Here is a 22,717-nt window from a genome sequence, read left to right on the forward strand (position 1 = left end):
GAAAAGAAATCTTGTGAGTTTGTCTGTTTTAGAGAGCTTAATATCGCCTGAACAGTTTGCTGAAGTGCTTTGCGATGATTTGGATCTTAATCCCCTCACATTTGTTCCGGCCATTGCACAAGCTATCCGTCAACAAATCGATGGATTCCCGACTGACAGTATCATAGAAGAGAATACAGACCAAAGAGTTATTATAAAGGTATGTTTGGATTTGGGGAAAAGTGTACTTAAAATAAGAGTGATTTTTATAAAACAATTTTCACATTAATCTTCTGGGAAAGAGGAGCATCTTAAGTGTAAGAAAATGTGTTGAAATAAGTGACCTGCACATATGTTTCCTTTGCAGGTGAGAAATGTTTCTCTAGTCTTTCTGCCGTGAAGAATAGATAACATAATGCTGTTTTTAATTACTGTGGTTTCATGAGCAAATGACACATTGGTGAATTTAAGTTGAAACTTGTTGTGTCAGTTTACATTGCCATCAATAATTGTATGTGATAAATTTTAGATGTGAAAAGAAAAAAAAGACTGTGTAAGGTTGTGGAGGATTTGGGTTTGTGGTTATCAGGTGTATCGGTTACCTTTTGTTAACACAATTGCTGTGCACAGTTCGATTGTTCGACAGCATAAATATTGTTAGTCAAGAATTATAGCTGACATCTACATTTGATGTGATCCTTGTGGCAAATATTTAATATTCTAACAATGTATAGTTCCTGGGCCCAGGTCTCGGGCAGTGATTCTCAACCTGGGCATTATTGTCTTTTGTGGCGGTTTAACTTACGCAAGGCAGCACTGTGATCGAAAGGGGTTTTGGGGAGGGAGTGTTCCGTGTTTGCTTTGATGATTTTCCTTTTAGTTACTAAAAGACAGAAATGTTGGTGAATTTAGTAGTTTCCTAAGTATTGGTAGTATACTGCAGAGCACATGAATTGAATCCATTTGGTTAAAATGGTATGTTTATTACAAGTTCGTATAAAAGTATGACCAGAATAACTTTAAATGCATATAAATATACCTTTTCTAAGAAATATGTTTTCTCTTTCTCAAGCTGCTGTAATATCACCAAGTATTGTGCCTTTGAGTCGTAGTTTTGTGTGAAATGGATGAGCTGAGACGCAGGCAAAGCTTTGACCAGGGAATTTTGTGAATTGACTCACCATGCAACCACCCCATTAGCTCAGCAACAACTGTTGTATTTCACGTATGAAAACTTGTTTCCAAATTAAAGAATGGAGCCTTCCAGTATTGAGACTTCTGAAGCTTTTGTATGTTGTGGTACGCTGTGCCCTACATTCAGTTGAGCAGAGTAGAAATCTGTGGTATTTAGTTAATGAGTGCATTTTGGAATAATGTTTTCTCAAAATGACTGAGGAAAAGAAGTGTTCGCAATAATTAAATGAATACTTGAAATGTGGATTCATCATCTCACCTCAAAATAAACGTTTACTGTTGTGCTTCATGTGTGAAAATATCTTAAGAGATGAAAGTTTGAAATCCTCCAGACCAATCAATCAACTTGAAGAACTGCTTTGTGGAATTTTGCAATGTCCCTTTGGCTTTTTCTTTTTATTTCAGCTACTCAGACTTCATTTATTGCAAATTATAATCAGCTGGGAGTGCAGCTTTGTTTTCATTTACATTGTGTAATCTGCTGATGACTACGTTGTGAACTAACTGGTTAATGTTATGAATGATCGATTAAGAAACTGAATTTTGTATATCAGTTAATTCTATTTTGCGTGATTACAAGACTCTGCATGAGCCATCAGTGCGTTCACTTCTGGCCAGCCTCCTCCCTGACACACTGTGAGGTAAGTATCTGAGCGGAGATTTATGTCCACTTAATTTGCTACTCTGCCCACACACAGCCGCTGGCGTGTGTCATATTTCTTTGTTTGTGCATTGGGCTCTCAACATATTCTGCAGGCACAGCTCACTTTCTAGGTGTTTGATGCCAAAAATTCATAACCCAGATCAAATGGTACTGTTACCAAGGTCTCCCAAAGACTTTTGTTCATCTGTAAAGTAACACCATCAGGAGATCAATTTGAAACTCGGAGAGTTCGACCTCATATATCGTACATGTACAAAATGGCCATGAGGGTGATGGTTCCACCCCCTCCCCAGTTGTTTAAAGTTTTGATTTTCATTCTTAATTGTCTGATGGGCTGTGAATGGTCTCACTGGGCACTGGACTCATAGTTGAAGGTTACTTGCTTCTAAATGATCTCACCACGATGTCTTCTTAATGGCGGAAGCTACAACAGATTGTATAATTCTGCAGCCTTACCTTTTGACTATCGCAAAATCTTCTGGTTTTGGAATGGAAAAAGCAATTGGATGTTCTTGGATGAAGCAGGAGTGATGTTTGTGGCATGAAGAGAACGTCTCGAGCTCCATATGTTGCTTCTGTTGTACAGTTCACTATCCATGTGGAAAAGATATCTATTGAATGATATAACAAAGCAAGCTGTGCACAATTTTCATTGAATGCCTTGGAATTGTTTGCCACACAACATGGCTGCGATATAGTTCATGACTACCACAATAACCACTAAAGCCTGGCCTTGTTAGAATGATTCTGTCGATATGTGGTTTTGGTTGTAATCTTCGTGCTCACTCTAAAGTGTGACACTTTGTTTTTCACATCTGGAGTTTGATGCTAATTAGCCACTTTTTGATTGGCTGCCATACTATATCCGCTTGTACATTCCCAGCTTACAGCTCATTGATCATTCCATACAGTTCACCATTTTCCATCACTTAATGAAAGTTCGAAGTGCACTTATTTGTGAATTATGACATCATTATCAACTATCCCATTGATTGTCAGTATAATTATTAAAGTTAATGCCATGACGCTGCTACACATGCAGTTGTGAGGCATAATGGGTGACACTTGCCGTGTTCGTCTTCTTTCTCTTTAAAACTCTCATCTGCATTTCTGTTAGCTGTGCAACGTGGTCTTTTGACTGTTCGCATTTCAAATTACCATTCTCGCTACTGGTACCAAGAAACAAGCCACTGGAAACATTTCTACTAGTGCCATACCAAAGCTTGGCCTAGGTGCCACTATAGGTTTATGTTCATGTTCATAACCTACAATTCTGCAAAAAAAAAAAAAAAAAAACTTCTTTGTGTTGACTTTATTTTTCTTAAAATGAATGACATTTTGAAATGCACAGAGTAAGTGGTCTAGTTATAAGTTGTTTTGTTCGTGTGTGATATTTGTCTTGTAAGAAATGGAAGTTTCCAAATATATTTTCAGGTTTAAAATACTGTGTTTTGTGGTTAATTGTAAAACAAGACCAACAGCTGGTGACCTTGATGTGATCCGCATAAGAATAAAATATGACGACACATAGAGGGAAAATAATATCCCAGTCATATGAAAATGGAAGTAGACAAAGTTAGTGTGAAATTTCCTCTGTCCAGGACTGAAAAGCTTGATACTTGTTTTTTCAGGCTGAAGTACGGTTTACAATCACAGGAATACAGACAGAAGCAACCAAATTCAGTTACTTGTTGGCACAGTTTAGAGCCCTGATGTCAAAAACATATAGGATCTCATGAACAGTGGCGAAAGCAACAAACGTTTGTTAACTAAAGTAAGACTGCTTATGACTTAAGAAAAGTGACAAATATCAAATTAAGAAACAATAGTCGAGACATCGTAAGACAGCTGGCAGCCCTATTGTCATCTTTCAGCTACAAAGTGCAAATGGCTGCAGGCAAAAACAGTAGCCGTCTGCAGAGCTCTGGCAGCAGTGAGGCATTTCCATAGCGACATTTACAAAATCATGTAATGTGATTGGCTTTAGAAGACACACAAAGCTGCTGTGCCTAGCCCACTGTAACTGTCACAGGCCTTCTTAATGACTCGACTAGAAACAAAGAAATTGCTGATATGAAACCCAGTCACTGGTTTTGGAAAATAAGTTATGGAGAAACAAATGTTTAAGATAAAATTTTAAAGATTCACTGGCTAGACTAACTTCTGGTAGCGTCCAAAATACTTTACTGATTTCTGAAGAAAATGTGGACATACCAGCACAAATGGCTCATGGGATGACGGAAATACGAAACACTCAGGAACTTAATTTCATCTTCAGGGAAAATGTCCCCTGTGGCATGTGATTCTTCTGAATCGGTGAAAGGTCTTGAAACTGAAGTCCAAAAATCCAAATCATGGGAACGACAGTGTCAATTGTGATGATGATCTTGTAGTAGGGGCCACAGCAAGGAAAGTACAGATATTTATACTGTACTGATATTTGTACCAGGCTGCCAGTATTGATTATTTGTTAGAGAGCAATACTTCGGGGTAATGGTAGACAGCAGTGCGTATGTTTCTGTTATATCAGTGTGTCCCAAGGATAAGGTTAAAGAGACAGACTACAAACTTTATGCTGTGGTTTGATCTGAGGTTAATACTTAATGAATAAAGGTTATTGAATTGTTGATTTAAGTTTAAAATGCATTTTTGAGAGGCATTTCATTGTACCCATCACAACAAAAGGTATAATCAGTGCAGACTAAAGTTTGGCTAGTATAGACCTAACAAGAAAATTATTAGTTGACAGTAATACCCAGCTGCATTTGGCTGCACTACAGTGTGCAGTTGATTTGTCTCATTCCATAAGTTCACTCCATGCTAAATGTAAATACTCTGAATTACTTTAAAAAATCCTTGAACTGATAAAACTAACCCTTAGACTGGGAGAAATCAAGCATGATGTTAAACTTTAGATTGCATCCAGCAGTGACATGCCAATGTACTCAAGAGCCCACAGGTTAGATCCACATAAACTAAATTGGGCTGCACAAGAATTCCAGTTCTTAATGAATCATAATATAATGCACCCCTCTAAATTCCAGTGAGATAGTGCACGTGGTAGGAAAGCTGGATTGTCTGTAGCACATTTGTAGAGACAGCAGTTGTCTTAATGATCGGACCCTACCTGCCTGCTATCAATTTCCTCACATAAATGATGCGAATTCCATCCTTGTAGGAAAGAAATTATTTTCTAAACTCGATCTACTCAAAGAATATTACCATATCCTACTAGCTGAAAGTGACAAGGAAAAGAATGCTGTGGCAACACCATTTGGATTTTATTAATTCAATTTCATGTGCAGTCATTCACGACCAAAACTTAAGTTTTTATTACATCTTAAATGAAATGTAATCATATCAAATGTGGGTAAGTTTATTTTCCCAAGCTATGAAATTGAAGTGCCATAGGTGAGTTATTTAAAAAAATCACTCTCCTTACAAAGTTACATATCAATAGGACAATGTGGTGAAACCCATGTTATCAGAGCAAGGCCTTCGTTACTCTCAGTATGAAATAAATTCCTTCAGGTAATGGCACAGTTGTCATAAGAATCAGTGAGATAGCCTCTTACGTGGATGATTCTGTGGCAGTAGATATTGAAGCATTGCCAGTACTCTAAATTTTGTTCATTAGAAGTTTATTGCAAAGCACTGGAGGACATCGTTTTCCAGAAGTTTGACTGCCAACAAAAATGTTGTTCTCTCTACAAGAAACTGGAAGATACTTTCAAAGAAATAAATATTCCTTGAACAAATATACTTTCACATGCAATTGATTGAGCTGTATTCACAGTCAGTCAGTGTCACGGATTCTTACACAATTTAATATCTACTCACCATATAGAAGAGATGTGGAGTCACCGACAGACACAGCGAAAAGACTGCTAGCCATGTGGGATTTCAGCCAAAAGGCCTTCTTCTAATGTAGAAAACACACACACACACACACACACACATTCAAACAAACACAACTGATACACACATGACCCCTGTCTCTGACCACCGAGGCTGGACTAAGCACGGTGACAGTGGTTATGCATATGTGAGTTGTATGTGCATGAACGTGTGTGTTCTACATTAGAAGAAGGCCTGTCGACCAAAAGCTTACAAAGTTAGCAGTCTTCTTGTTGTGTCTGTCTCTGACTCAACATATCCATTGTGAGTAGCAGTTTATTCTTTTCTTAATACTGTCATTATTCCGTCCTGGATTTTCATTGTTTCAATTTAATATCTGCACTGCCTTAAGTATTTCATTCCACTGGGTAATCCATAGGTATGACCTTATAAAAATTAAGATGGGAGATTGCATAAATTTGTGCACTATGTTAACAAGATAAAATTGCATTCTACATCTACATACATACTCCAGAAGCCACCATACAGTGTGTGGCAGAGGGTACCTTGTACCACTGCTAGTCATTTCCTTTCCTGTTAAATTCACAGTTAGTGTGAAGACTGTGTATGTGCCTCCTTGTGAGCTTTGATTTCTCTTATCTTTGTGTTCCTTATGTGAAAAGTACATTGGCAGTAGTAGAATCATTCTGCAGTCAACTTAAAATGCTGGTTCACTAAATTTTCTCAATAGTGTTCCTCGAAGAGAACTTCACCTTGCCTCCAGGGATTCTCATTTGAGTTCCTGAAGCATCTCTGTAATACTCATGTTGTTGGAACCTACTGGCAAATCTAGCAACCTGCCTCTGAATTGCTTGGGTGTCTTCCTTCAATCCAACCTGACACAGATCCCAAATATTGAGCAGCACTCAAGAATGCATTGCACTAGTGCCCAACATGTGGTCTCCTTTACAGATAAACCACACTTTCCTATAATTCTCCCAAGAAACCAAAGTTGGCCAATTTGCCTTTTCTACCACAATCCTCACATGCTCATCCTTTATCCAGGGTGTCTACGACCCGGGACAACCGGGAAATCCGGGAAAACCCCGGGAATTTTTTCATCCGGGAGAAAACGGGGAAAAACGTGGGAATTTTTCGGAATTCCGGGAATTTTTCATTGTTTTAGCTTTCAGTTAAATTTTTGTAATTTTGACTGCAAAATTGATTCTTTAGCAAAGAATGTTATTGTATCCGGCTACTGGAGAATGATACTGCAGCAAGAAAATATAAACGAGAGGGAAAAAAATAAAACTTTAGTAGCAAAGGAAATGTGCAATTTACAACAACAAAACACCGTGCACGCACAAGCGTCTGCAAATAGCAAAAATATGTCAAAGGCCGTAGCGCGCAGACTGTAATTCTTCGTAACAATAAACGGCTTGCTGTGAGCATGACGTCACAACTGTTCACGTAAGGTTCGTTTGACCAGTTGCCAGCGGTCTGTTGCGCATGCGCATTTGACTCGCGTATAAGCAGTACCTTCTCCCGCTACTTGAAGTTTGGCTGTTAGCTGTATCGGTAGTAGCAGCAAGCAACCAGATCCAAACGAGAAAAATTTTTCTCCCGCGCCCTAGCTGCCAGACTCACGCTTGCACACAGTTGTAGTGGGGAGGGGGTTCTCCACGTGACCCGTGTTTACGTTAAGTGATTTCGCTGCTTCTCTTCGTGTACAGCTCCCACATCAAATGAAAACAAAACGGATTTCTGTGGCCGGAAGTTATCAAGTGAATTAAAATACATTCACATAATTACAGAGGGCAAAAATATATTATTAATTTCAGTTTTCTGGTTTTATTTTATTTCCAAGTTTGTAGCAGTCAAGCATTAATCGCCTTGCAGAACAGTGAAGTTAATTTTGCAAGTTTGCTAAAGAAATTTGGCTTTATTAATCTTTCCGCTGAGGCAGTCATTTTATTTCAAACGAAGTGTTTCATTCTACAGTATTGCCTAGTTCCAAGCGAAGCTAATTTCAAGTGCACGTTATCATCTTCTGCCATATATGGCATTATGCCATAATAAAGAACCAAAAATGAGATCGCAGAGTACTGGTACTCCAAGAAAATTTACATCCCAAAAACCACACTGACAAGCTTAATACACACGAACATGCGGGCTTCCTACACCCATACAGTTGCACACGCACAATAATGCCTGTTTTTCTGACGCTCTCTGGCAACTGGTAAATCGAACCTATTTCTAACAGTCTCCGAATAGTATTGCGAACGGTGGTTAGAAAAGCGTTACTTTCAAAGTAAATTTCTTTTTACGCAAGATGAATTATGTTACATGTGAGAAAGTGGGATGGATATCTAAATCACAGAGCATTCGAAACTGAAACAGTTTGAGGACCAGCCACTTACAAGAATTTCGAGCCGAGACATTTATGTCAGAATTTTAAACTTACTGGCACATTTGTGTGATGTATCTTCAAGTATAACACACACAAAAAAAAATCAATATTACATGTGAAAACTTAGCTTCTGTTGTTGCGTGTTATTCTTAGAGACCAAAATTATATGTGAAAGCTTAGCTTTTCTTGTAGATATACGGTACTGTGTACATTAATGTAAACCGTTAACTTTTCCTCTTGCGTGTTCGCCCTATGTAACCAGTCATCTTGCTAATGGCTGACTATAACACGTGTCCTATGCTTTGAATAGCTGCTGTCATCGGCTGGCAAGATCTCATGGCTTGAGATACGACTCGCTTACAAAAGGACATCGCAACCTCGGTTTCAACGCTCCGGAAACTTAACGTGCTGTGTTTGGTGCAATTCGAATTTATACTTTCGTAATACGAAAATATGCAGCGTATATGTTGCTGCAAATCAAAGGTCTTTCCAAAACTTCTCTCCTTTTCTTCTTTTTTTTCCGGGAAGTTCTGCGTGATTGTATAAAACGTTAACCATTCAAAGGATTGATAAGTTTTACAGTTCCGAAGGAAAATCTACGGAAAACCTACTGTCACTTAGCACAGAAAAAGTGTATTTTCACCCGGGAAAAAGCATATTTTTTAAACGGGATATCCGGGAGAAATCCGGGAATAATCCGGGAATTTTTTTTCCTTGTCCCCGTATACACCCTGTTTATCGTATCGCTTTGAAACATTACTCCTAGCCATTTAATTGATGTGACTGTATCAAACATCACATTGCTAATGTTGTATACGAACATTATGGGTTTGTTTTTCTGCTCACCTGCCTTAACTGAAATTTTGTACAAGTCAGCTTGCATTCTCCTACAGTCACTCAACACCACCACCTTCCTTCACACCACAGTATCGTCAAGTCGTCTTCTCTGGGACTCACCTGACAATTCCCTTTTGCTGAAGAACACTTGCTGTTGAGGACACCTTACTGGATTCTGTTACTTTAGAAGTCTTAGAGTCATTCGCGTGTCTGGGAACCTGTTCCATATGCTCAGACCTTCGTTGACAGTCTGCAGTTGGGCACCTTATGAAATGCTTTTAGGAAATCCAAAAACATGGAATCTAGCTTTTGCCCTTCATCTGTGATTCCCAGGATATTGTAAGAAAGGGGCAAGCAGAGTTTTGCATGAGCGATGTATTCTACAACTATCATGATTCGTGAACAGGAGCTTTTATATGTCAAGGAAATTTGTTATAGTCAAACTGAAAATATCTTCAAGAATTGTGCAGCAAATCGATACTAAGAATATTGGTCTGTAATTTTGTGGGTCCATTCTTTTACCCTTCTTATAAACAGGAGTCAACTACACTTGTTTCGGTCGCTTGAGACATTACAGTGGGCAAGAGATTCACGATAAATGCAAGCTGAGTAAGGGGCCAATACCATAGGGTACTCTTTGCAAAACTGAATTCGGATCCCATCTAGACCTGGTGATTAATTTGCTTTCAACTCTCCCAGTTGTTTCTGTATGCCAGGGATGTTTATTAGTATGTTCTCCATATGGATGCCTGCCTGATGGTCAAATGACATGTTTGTACGATTCTCCTGCATTAACAACTACTTAAATGCCAAGTTTAAATTTTCTGCTTTCCTTTTGCTCTCTTCTTGCGCCACACCAGACTGGTCAATGAGTGACTGGATAGAAGTATTAGGCCTGCTTAACTATTTTATGTATGACCAGAATTTTTTCAGGTTCTTGGCAAGATCTTTTGCTAAGGTAGGATGGTGGTAGTTGTATGCTTTGCACATCTAGTAACTTTTGCCTGTAGTCATTTGTGCATTCTCTTTTAAATCGAGTGTTCATTAGCCTTTGCTTCCTCAGTATTTTCTGGGCTTCATTGTTAAACCACGCTGGGTCTTCTTACCCTTAATACTGTTACTCGACGCATATTTCTCCAGAGCATCATTCAATATCCATTTAAACTTTGCCCATAATTCCTCTATGTCCATCATACTGGAACTAAATGATGTCAATTCATTGTATGAGAGGAATGCTAACAACTGCTTATCTTCTCTTTCTAGCAAAAATAATCTCCTACCTTTTGCAATGGGTTTATTAATTTTAGTACCTGTTGTCACTATGAAATAGTGATCACTAATCCCAACGTCTATTCTGACGCCATCGATGAGGTGACACCTGTTTGTAGCTATAATGTCTCAAATACAGGGTGCTTATAAATGAATATTGGGGTTTTAACGCTTTATAATATTTATTATGTTGAACTTACTGTTATAAATGATACGTCAATGAAAGAGAAACTCAAAACAGTTTTACCAAGAACCTTATAAATGTTCAATGTGAGCACTGGCATAGTGAAGTACGCGATTAGTTGAACTTCACTGTACCCAAGTGCTGGATAGGCAGCAGGGGGACCAATGACCGGGCATGGCCTCCCAAGTTCACCCGACCTAACGCCATGTGATTTTTTCCTTTGGCGCTTCATCAAGGATCGTGTGTAAATGCCTCTGCTACCAGCAGACCTCCCTGAATTAAGAAACCGGATTGAAGCAGCTGTTGCTACAATCACTGAAAACACACTTATCAACATGTGGAAAGAACTCTGCTATATACTTGATATGTGCCATGTGACAAATGGTGCTCACATTGAACATTTTTAAGGTTCTTGGTAAAACTTTTTGAGTTGCTCTTTCATTTGACATATCATTTATAACTGTTAAGTGTAATATAATAAATGTTATAAAGTGTTACAACCCTGATATTCATTTATAAACACCCTGTATTTCTATTACATGTGGACTGTCTTAACTAACTGCTCAACACAATTTTCAGAAAATGCGTTCAAAGTTGCAAGACTGTCTGTCTTTACCCTCTCACAGTGAATCCAAAGATGTTCCAGTTTTTGCTTCAGATTTCTGCCAACTCTCAGTCCTGAGAATAATTTGAGTGTGAGAAATTTCCTAAAAGGGCTGTCAATTCTAGAACTTCGTTACGATTACTTTTGACAATTTGCTGCTAAGATTTTGACAGTCCATGTGTCATTGCTGGGAACACAGTCTGTCGCTATCTGTATGTCATCCGGCAAGTGTTAATCAGAGTACCTCAAGCTGCTGCATTTCTTTTCCACAAGCTTTGCAAGAAAATCATGAGGAAGTCAAAGATCTTTTGCTATACACTCAGATGAGGCAGCTAACAAGGGGAAAGTGTATGTGACATTTATACAAATTTTATGGCACAGGGACACAAAATTAGTTTTATTAAGGCTATAGATGTGGTGTCTTCACTCATTGTCACACTGTACCTTTATATCATTAACTAGAATGTATAGGACCTTTTTCACTTTCCAAATTTTCAAGACATTATACACAAAGACAGGACAGACCTGCAAACACAGACGTAGATGATTCACCTCAAAACTGCCAAACTGCTGTGGTCACTATTCTGAGGTAGCAAGGGGGTTGCTGAGATGAAACAGGTTGAGAATCACTTTCTGAGCACAGTGCTCTGCCTAGTGTTTCATTTTCTGCTGTGGTAGCTCTTGAGAGGCATTGGAGTTTGTTGATTCCATCTCAGATGTTTGCCTCTTTAAAAATGAGAACTTTGTAAAGTAGCTGAATTGGTCAGTCATAGCTGTGCAGCTTTCATTGTGTCATGTGATTAACTGAACATTGTTGATGCTTTCGAAGTTGGAGTGTTACGGGTCCTGGAGCTTGTTTAGTCAATGAGTTAACACTGTTTGCTTTATTTAAAATGAAGGCCACACCTTTTTGGAAAAGGTTTGTCATTTCCACCAATTTCTGTACCATTTCAGCACAATCTAGTTTAGTAGCAGTTAAAAGTCTCAAAGAATAACATTTCATGGTTACCCCATGTCAGTGCCCAATCTGCTACTGCTGATTCATCTGTATGGCTGAAGTGGTATCATGTGTTCATGAAGCTGGATGTTTATGCTTTTTTCATTTTGCTGCCCTTTCAGGGGATTTTGTATGAATGTAGAACTTTGTATTACTAAGAATCATGTTATGAATATAATAGAGGGAAACATTCCACGTGGGAAAAATATATCTAAAAACAAAGATGATGTGACTTACCAAACGAAAGCGCTGGCACGTCGATAGACATACAAACATACACACAAAAATCTAGCTTTCGGAACCAACAGTTGCTTCGTCTGGAAAGAGGGAAGGAGAGGGAAAGACGAAAGGATTTGGGTTTTAAGGGAGAGGGTAAGGAGTCATTCCAATCCCGGGAGCGGAAAGACTTACCTTAGGGGGAAAAAAGGACAGGTATACACTCGCGCGCACACACACACACACACACACACACACACACACACACACACACACACACACATATCCATCCACACATATACAGACACAAGCAGACATATACAGAGGCAAGGAGTTTGGACAGAGATGTCAGTCGAGGCGGAAGTGCAGAGGCAAAGATGATGTTGAATGACAGGTGAGGTATGAGCGGTGGCAATTTGAAATTAGCAGAGATTGAGGCCTGGTGGGTAACGGGAAGAGAGGATATATTACAGTTTGTTGCTGGTCATTCTCACATAGAAAGCTTCACAGTGTAGGTAGGTCAGTTGGTAAATCACGTGGGTGCTTCCACACGTGGCTCTGCCTTTGATCGTGTACACCTTCCGGGTTACAGGACTGGAGTAGGTGGTGGTGACGCAGTCCCTCAGCCACATACTCCCGACGATCAAGTACCACGGTCGTGGAACCCTTGTCCGCCGGAAGGATGCTTTCAGACAACACCACATACAAAGTTTGCCAAGGTAATCCCATTCCTGATGTCCAGGCAGAGCGTCAAGGAATCCTCAGAACCTTAGGCCCCCTACAAAACCTTTCACCTGACTCCATCAACCTCCTGACCCCACCGACACCCCGCACCCTACCTTCTACCTTCTTCCTAAAATTCACAAACCCAATCATCCCGGCCGCCCCATTGTAGCTGGTTACCAAGCCCCCACAGAACGTATCTCTGCCTACGTAGATCAACACCTTCAACCCATTACATGCAGTCTCCCATCCTTCATCAAAGACACCAACCACTTTCTCGAACGCCTGGAATCCTTACCCAATCCGTTAGTCCCGGAAACCATCCTTGTAACCATTGATGCCACTTCCTTATACACAAATATCCCGCACGTCCAGGGCCTCGCTGCGATGGAGCACTTCCTTTCACGCCGATCACCTGCCACCCTACCTAAAACCTCTTTCCTCATTACCTTAGCCAGCTTCATCCTGACCCACAACTTCTTCACTTTTGAAGGCCAGACATACCAACAATTAAAGGGAACAGCCATGGGTACCAGGATGGCCCCCTCGTACGCCAACCTATTCATGGGTCACTTAAAGGAAGCCTTCTTGGTTACTCAGGCCTGCCAACTCAAAGTTTGGTACAGATTTATTGATGACATCTTCATGATCTGGACTCACAGTGAAGAAGAACTCCAGAATTTCCTCTCCAACCTCAACTCCTTTGGTTCCATCAGATTCACCTGGTCCTACTCCAAATCCCATGCCACTTTCCTTGATGTTGACCTCCACCTGTCCAATGTCCAGCTTCACACGTCCGTCCACATCAAACCCACCAACAAGCAACAGTACCTCCATTACGACAGCTGCCACCCATTCCACATCAAACGGTCCCTTCCCTACTGCCTAGGTCTTCGTGGCAAACGAATCTACTCCAGTCCGGAATCCCTGAACCATTACACCAACAACCTAACAGCATTCGCATCCCACAACTACCCTCCCGACCTGGTACAGAAGCAAATAACCAGAGCCACTTCCTCATCCTCTCAAACCCAAAACCTCTTACAGAAAAACCACAAAAGTGCCCCACTTGTGACAGGATACTTTCCGGGACTGGATCAGACTCCGACTGTGGCTCTCTAGCAGGGATTCGACTTCCTCAAATCCTGCCCTGAAATAAGATCCATCCTTCATGAAATCCTCCCCACTCCACCAAGAGTGTCTTTCCGCCGTCCACCTAACCTTCGTAACCTCTTAGTTCATCCCTATGAAATCCCCAAACCACCTTCCCTACCCTCTGGCTCCTACCCTTGTAACCGCCCCCGGTGTAAAACCTGTCCCATGCACCCTCCCACAACCACCTACTCCAGTCCTGTAACCCGGAAGGTGTACACGATCAAAGGCAGAGCCACGTGTGAAAGCACCCACGTGATCTACCAACTGACCTGCCTACACTGTGACGCATTCTATGTGGGAATGACCAGCAACAAACTGTCCATTCGCATGAATGGACACAGGCAGACAGTGTTTGTTGGTAATGAGGATCACCCTGTGGCTAAACATGCCTTGGTGCACGGCCAGCACATCTTGGCACAGTGTTACACCGTCCGGGTTATCTGGATACTTCCCACTAACACCAACCTATCCGAACTCCGGAGGTGGGTACTTGCTCTTCAATATATCCTCTCTTTCCGTTATCCACCAGGCCTCAATCTCCGCTAATTTCAAGTTGCCGCCACTCATACCTCACCTGTCATTCAACATCATCTTTGCCTCTGCACTTCCGCCTCGACTACATCTCTGCCCAAACTCGTTGCCTCTGTATATGTCTGCTTGTGTCTGTATGTGTGTGTGTGTGTGTGTGTGTGTGTGTGTGTGTGTGTGTGTGTGTGTGTGTGCGCGCGCGCGTGAGTCTATACCCGTCCTTCTTTCCCCCTAAGGCAAGTCTTTCCGCTCCCGGGATTGGAATGACTCCTTACCCTCTCCCTTAAAACCCAAATCCTTTCCTCTTTCCCTCTCCTTCCCTCTTTCCTGACGAAGCAACTGTTGGTTGCGAAAGCTAGAATTTTGTGTGTACGTTTGTGTTTGTTTGTGTGTCTATCGACGTGCCAGCGCTTTCGTTTGGTAAGTCACATCATCTTTGTTTTTAGATATAAAAATCATGTTAATAATACAAGAATTCTTCACATTGGTCTAAACATCATCAGTGTGTTTGCTATGATGGATTTTTTTTAAAACAATTATTATGTATTTTGTTGATTTACGTAGTTACTATGGAAAATTTGTTGAATGATTGATATGTGTTTCAGCTGAACATCCATGTTGGCAATACCTCTTTAGTGGATCAAGTTGAATGGGACATGAGCGAAAAAGAAAATAATCCTGAAACATTTGCAATGAAACTTTGTGCAGAACTTGGTCTGGGTGGAGAGTTTGTGACAGCTATTGCATACAGTATCCGTGGACAACTGAGCTGGCATCAACGTACTTATGCCTTTAGGTACTGATTTTCACTTTACTTACAGAATTAGTAACAGTTAAAAGGAACTGTGTATAAAAGCCACATTATCTTACAGTAATCATTCCTGATATCCTCTTTACTAGATACAAATATGAAATATACTGAAGGTAAAATATTATAGAATATTAGGCCATGTAATTTTCCTCTTCAAGTTCCGCTTGATTTGTGTTTTGACCCCTCTGCTGGAATCTTCGTCAGGATCTTGTGGTGTTCAATGTCAGCTGAACGCTGTCGAAGACCAGTACCACATTCACTTACAACAGCGAGTTTTCGCGCGAGCGATTATGTTGAAGGAGTGGGGTTATTGGCTAAAATCTTTCCCGCTGCCTTTGATGGGCCATTGTCATTGGATAGAAAGGGAGTAATCCTGTACTCAAGCTGAATGTGGGTATTGGGTAAAATTCCTAAGGCTACTATGAGTGGGCCATCGTCTTTGGATAGAAGTGAAACAGGCAAAGCGAAAGAGGAAGAATGTTTATCAGAATTTATTGTTGTGCCACAGAGCTGGTCTCCTGGTCGTTGTTTGTACTTCTCACCCACTGTGGTTGCATATTCATTTCATTGATGGTGGGAAACCTCAAAGATGGAAGTGTATAGCTGTCTTCTCTATCGAAGTTACATAAATTTTTTTGAGATTGTAATTGCTTCTTGGACATTTTCTTCTATAAATATCAGTTTACTGGGCCAGAACACATACATTGGTGAAATAAGTGTCTTGGTTGCAGTTCTCCTGGCGTTCTGTTACTGCAGATTTCACATTTTGTTTTAACTGTGTGTGGCGTTTGTGTTCTGAAATATGTTCTTTTACAGTCCCTTCTGTTTTGCCTATATACACACTGTGACAGCCACATGTCATTTCATTGACTTCCACTGTGAAGAGGTAATCAGGTGTACATGTCTTGCACCAGAAAAAATCCTGTATTTTGTTCTGACTGAAAAATGTTGTCTATACCATTTTTTTCCTTAGAATACTGTGGATGTGGTCATGAACTCTGGAAACAGACAGTACCATAACTGAGTGAGAAGACCGTTTCATACACTTTCTGTTAAACTTGTGTTGAAAAGCACTGCAAATAGACAAAACCATTTTAGTTGCTGGCTTTCAGTCTTCTTTAAGAAATCCAACTTTGACTGATTATGTGTTGGTAGGCTTTCTATATACTCTTATGTCCTATAGTCAAGGCAGTTGTAAGAAGATTCCTCAGAGCTTGCAGTGCTTTTGCCAGCCTTCAGCAGTGAAGTGATAACGGCTACACTTGAAAACAGCTGCCTTCTGTGGAGCTGTGACAACACATGATATCGACAAACCCAGTCACCCTGGTCATCCCACAGTTGTTGCCTTCAAACCACCCATTGAACAAATGTCTGTCTAATTGTCCAACACCTGCAACAAAGACAAACACTTCCTTCCTATATTACAGACCCCACTCATTTTCTAGATCATCTGAAATCTATGCCCATCCTACTCCGATCACACTATTTGCTTGCCACCATTAATGCCACCCCCGCCAGATCAACATCCCTCATATGCATGGTCTGTGTGCAACTGAACGTTTTCTCAATTAGTGCCCTCCTGATTCCAAACCTATGACATCATTCATGCTCAAGTTAACCAACTTTATACTTACCAACAATTACTTTACCTTTGAGGGGCAGACATACAAAAAGTTCAGGCGCACAGCCGTGGGACCCAGGATGGCTCTTGCGTATGCCAATCTCTTGACGGGTTGTTTGGTTGGAGTTTCCCTGCGATTCATAAGCTTTCAGCACCTGGTTTCAGTTAGGTACGTTGATAACATCTTTGCCATATGGGCTTCTTAAAATTTTTAAAATGTCCAAATACGTTCTGTCAAATTCCTCAGATGACCGTGGCCTGTCTACGTACTTCCGTTCACATCAAAACTATTCACAAATTCGGTACTTGCATTTGACAGTTGCCATCCTTTCCATGTCAGACGTTTCCATCCATTCAGCCTTGGTACTAGAGGCAAACATATTTGTTCAGGTGCAGACCCTGTACAGCAATACACTGCCATTCCCACCTCAGCCTTCACTGGATGTAATTACACCACCAGCCCAACAAGCTCTGCAATATCCTTGTCAGTCTCCGTGCTCCTTCTGAATCCATCTCCCTACACTATGGCTCCTACCCTTGTGACCAACCCCACTGCAAGACTTGCAGTATGCACCCTCCTACCACCACCTATACCAGCTATGTAACTGGCAAAACAGATACTATCGAAGGCAGAGCCGTCAATGAAATTACATTCATATACCAGCTATTATGTAAACACTGTTTACCCTTTAACATAGGCATGACTACTAGCAAGTTACCAGTTAGGATGAATGCGTGTAGGCAGAGGATGTATAGTGGCAACGTACAATATCCTGTTGCAGAGCATACTTTACAATGTGACATTCATGAACTATGTGCACGTTTCACCACACTGGCCATTTGTATTTTTCACCCAGACACCAGTTTCTTAGAACTTTGCAGGTGGGAACTGGAGCTACAACATGGCCCTTCATTCTCGCCATCCAGATGGCCTTAATTTACATTAATTTCTTCCATCTCAGCATTTCTTCTCAGTAACTGTTCCTTTCTTGTTCAACTCCTTATAGTTTTCTGTGTCTTTTATTTTCTAATCTGTCTGTTACAGCCCCCCACCCCCTTGCAACCCCCACATCTACCATACATAGTGCACTTAGCTTTCCGCTCTTATTAACTCGTGCATGATGTTTTGTTAGTGATCTCTGTCTTGCTTGTTGCTGTATCTTCTACCTATAAACTCTTAGGTTTTCAAATCCCATGCAGTCCCTAACAATGACTCTTTCCTTCTCATCCTGTCCATTAAGTCTCCCCTGACACAAGGTTCTGGGTGACTTTTTCAAACTCTCCTCATTTTCTTAATGTTTCCAGTCGTTTTTCTTCATTCCTCTTCTTTCCTGTTGAAACCCTGTGCTAGAAGGAAGAGCCACGGGCTCTGAAAGCTTGCAAATTACCTTAACATTTACATGTGTGGGTTCTTCTATTGTCGCGTTGTGAATAGATTAACTGTCTGTTCACTTACAGAATATGAGAGATAATAAATAATACGACCTTCTTTTTTCTGAAAGCAGGACTCCAATACAACATGTTGTTCTCCACTCTTATGGCTGTGAAACGTTACTTTTCAACATAATGTCCGTTCAGTGTGATGGCCTTGCGCTACCTTATTGGGAGGGCCTGCATATCCTCATTGTACCAATCTACTGGCCGATGTCAGAGCCCCGATGTATTCCACTCGCATACATCTTCCCGTGGAGTGCATCTTTCACGGAAAGTGTCTGCACATTCCAACACTGCAGGGGTCACCACAGTGAGCAGTCAGCCGGCAAGTGCGGATTCGGACAGTTTAGCGTGACCTTGTTGTGATAATGACAGATGCCTCTCCCAATGACTCAACATTCTCTTGTTCACTGCCAGGTCTTCGTAGACATACTGCAAGCACCTGTGGATATCAGCAGTGCTCCCGTTTTCCATCAAAAGAAACTCAATTACAGCTCTGTGCTTGGGTTGCACCTCTGTTACAAATGCTATTTTGAAGGCTGTGTGTAGCATCACTAACTACTGGAACTTCATAAAACTGTAGAGGCTGAAGTGGGTATATTCCACAATATCCCACAGCAAATTGTGCATTTTTTCCCCCAACCAAAAATGGTTGAGAAAAAAAAAGTGTTGCATTACTTACTTATTGGACACCTCTCGTAACTGCTAAAGTAAGTTGTAGAGTTGATTCCACTAATTGTAGGTCTACGTGAACACTCTTATTTGTATATCTTCTGTAGACCACATGGTCTGGGTGGTCCAGGTGTCTGTGGCATTAGATTCTTTATAATAGAGCTATCCATCCTAGAGTCTGTTGACAGACTAGTTACTCTGTGAATGGTTCTGTTCATAAGGTCACTTTCTAACTTGCAGTACACAGGATCCATCAACAACTGTGACATCTACAATATTGGAACATCAGGTAAACTGTATCCATGAAGTTGATTTCACTAACATATATGTGCTAGCAAAGGTAACCAATATTTATAGAACAAAAGTCTGAGAAGCAATTGAGATTTCAAAGATTGAATGTAACTTCAGTAAAGAAGATTGCTATAGGCTTCCAGCATTGTGGTTTCCGGTCATGCAGTCATGGTGCATGGGAAATACAAACAACATCCAGGATGCCACCTGTGTGGGACGACAATAATATTTTGATAAATGTCGCCTCCTCTTGCTTTACCTGTTTCACTTCTATCCTATGAAAATTGCCCACCAATAGCAATCTTAGGAATTTTACCAAGTACCCATGTTCAGAGTAAGTGCAGGATTACTTCCTTTACATATAATGAGGATGGCGCACCAATTGTAGCTGGACAAATTTGAGCCTGTAACTCGACTTCTTCAGCAGAATTGCTGGAAAAATACCTTTTATAAGTGAATGCGACAGTGGCCTTGGACAGTGTTCAGCTGACAGTGAACACCACAAATCTTGAAGAACACCTCAGCAGAAGGATTGAAACATCAATTGACTAGAAGAATTTGCAGAGCAAAATGATGCAGCCGAATATCCTACATGATTTTTACTTCAATGACAGTGGCCAAAAAGCCTGCACACTTATATATAGATAAACTGCTCCCACAACTGTAATTCTTGTTGTTACATATTTCATATGCAAATACTCACATATCTATGTTTCAGCTGACTGAAATTTCATGAAGTATTCTGATCATTTGATTATATATGTTTCCACTGACAAAAATTGCACAAACTCTTCTGCTCATTTGAGGGAAAGGGGGAAAAGTTCTTGTCCGGGCACCCATGACTTTTATATTGTTGAAATTTTAATTTATTGTTATGTTATTGCATATTGTGGAAAACCATAATTCAAATGTCAACTTGATCTGCAAAATATTTTCGTTCATATAACTGTTTGAAATAGATTTTGACATTTAGTTCAAATAAAAAATCTACCACTGCATGCTGTCATAAAATTCTGGTTTGGGTAGTTTATCATCAAATGAAATTAATTCGGACTTCATGAAGAATTGTAAGAAGTATGTTCTCTGGTTTTGAGTAATTAATAAATAAGGAAGGGAAGTTTAATTGGATGCTATGTGATGGAAAATGTAAGGGATAGACATAGGATTAACAGAAGACAATGTGGTACATTTTACATGTAGAACTAACCATGAAAAAGTATTGTACATTTAACTATGAGAAATACATACGAGAAATCCACTGCTGTACAACTGCACAATTGATGACAAATTGCTGGAAACAGTATCTACTTTATAATATGTAGAGTAATCATCCTGAATGACCTTACGGGGACCACACTGTTGTTCAGGTCGAAAAAAATCTGTTTTCCATTTTGATCATATTTTGATAGATTAAGGTTTTATTTAAGTACTCTGAAAAGGATTTTGCTGATTTTTTTCCCTTCTTCTAGCATTTAAAGAGCTTTTTCCTAACACGTGTGTTTATGTGCCATGCCCACTTTTCTGTCACCCACTTTCCAAGGTAATCCCATTCCTGATGTCCAGGCGGAGCTTCAAGGAATCCTCAGAACCTTAGGCCCCCTACAAAACCTTTCACCTGACTCCATCAACCTCCTGACCCCACCAACACCCCGCACCCCTACCTTCTACCTTCTTCCCAAAATTCACAAACCCAATCATCCCGGCCGTCCCATTGTAGCTGGTTACCAAGCCCCCACAGTACGCATCTCTGCCTACGTAGATCAACACCTTCAACCCATTACATGCAGTCTCCCATCCTTCATCAAAGACACCAACCACTTTCTCGAACGCCTCGAATCCCTACCCAGTCTGTTACCCCCGGAAACCATCCTTGTAACCATTGATGCCACTTCCTTATACACAAATATTCCGCATGTCCAGGGACTCGCTGCGCTGGAGCACTTCCTTTCACGCCGATCACCTGCCACCCTACCTAAAACCTCTTTCCTCATTACCTTAGCCAGCTTCATCCTGACCCACAACTTCTTCACTTTTGAAGGCCAGACATACCAACAATTAAAGGGAACAGCCATGGGTACCAGGATGACCCCCTCGTACGCCAACCTATTCATGGGTCGCTTAGAGGAAGCCTTCTTGGTTACCCAGGCCTGCCAACCCAAAGTTTGGTACAGATTTATTGATGACATTTTCATGATCTGGACTCAGTGAAGAAGAACTCCAGAATTTCCTCTCCAACCTCAACTCCTTTGGTTCCACCAGGTTCACCTGGTCCTACTCTAAATCCCATGCCACTTTCCTTGACGTTGACCTCCACCTGTCCAATGGCCAGCTTCACACGTCCGTCCACATCAAACCCACCAACAAGCAACAGTACCTCCATTATGACAGCTGCCACCCATTCCACATCAAACGGTCCCTTCCCTACTGCCTAGGTCTTCGTGGCAAACGAATCTGCTCCAGTCCGGAATCCTTGAACCATTACACCAACAACCTGAAAACAGCTTTTGCATTCCGTAACTACCCTCCCGACCTGGTACAGAAGCAAATAACCAGAGCCACTTCCTCATCTCCTCAAACTCGGAACCTTCCACAGAAGAACCCCAAAAGTGCCCCACTTGTGACAGGATACTTTCCGGGACTGGATCAGATTCTGAATGTGGCTCTCCAGCAGGGATACGACTTCCTCAAATCCTGCCCTGAAATGAGATCCATCCTTCATGAAATCCTCCCCACTCCACCAAGAGTGTCTTTCCGCCGTCCACCTAACCTTCATAACCTCTTAGTTCATCCCTATGAAATCCCCAAACCACCTTCCCTACCCTCTGGCTCCTACCCCTGTAATCGCCCCCGGTGTAAAACCTGTCCCATGCACCCTCCCACCACCACCTATTCCAGTCCTGTAACCCGGAAGGTGTACACGATCAAAGGCAGAGCCACGTGTGAAAGCACCCACGTGATTTACCAACTGACCTGCCTACACTGTGAAGCGTTCTATGTGGGAATGACCAGCAACAAACTGTCCATTCGCATGAATGGACACAGGCAGACAGTGTTTGTTGGTAATGAGGATCACCCTGTGGCTAAACATGCCTTGGTGCACGGCCAGCACATCTTGGCACAGTGTTACACCGTCCGGGTTATCTGGATACTTCCCACTAACACCAACCTGTCAGAACTCCGGAGATGGGAACTTGCCCTTCAGCATATCCTCTCTTCTCGCTATTCGCCAGGCCTCAATCTCCGCTAATTTCTAATTTCAATTTGCCGCCGCTCATACCTCACCTGTCTTTC

The 22,717-nt window shown here is 41.1% G+C and overlaps 1 protein-coding gene across 1 annotated transcript in view; it reads left to right on the forward strand.

The window, feature by feature from the left end:
• The window catches only part of LOC126101580 (SWI/SNF-related matrix-associated actin-dependent regulator of chromatin subfamily B member 1), a 140,493-nt gene that overhangs the window by 80,743 nt on the left and 37,033 nt on the right, over positions 1-22,717 (forward strand). Inside the window, exons 6-7 of the mRNA XM_049912233.1 lie at positions 33-199; positions 15,203-15,393. Coding sequence (XP_049768190.1) covers positions 33-199; positions 15,203-15,393 — 358 coding nt within the window. The remainder of the gene's footprint in view (positions 1-32; positions 200-15,202; positions 15,394-22,717) is intronic.

The sequence above is a fragment of the Schistocerca cancellata genome, chromosome 9 (assembly GCF_023864275.1).
Source record: "Schistocerca cancellata isolate TAMUIC-IGC-003103 chromosome 9, iqSchCanc2.1, whole genome shotgun sequence".
Classification (NCBI taxonomy): domain Eukaryota; kingdom Metazoa; phylum Arthropoda; class Insecta; order Orthoptera; family Acrididae; genus Schistocerca; species Schistocerca cancellata.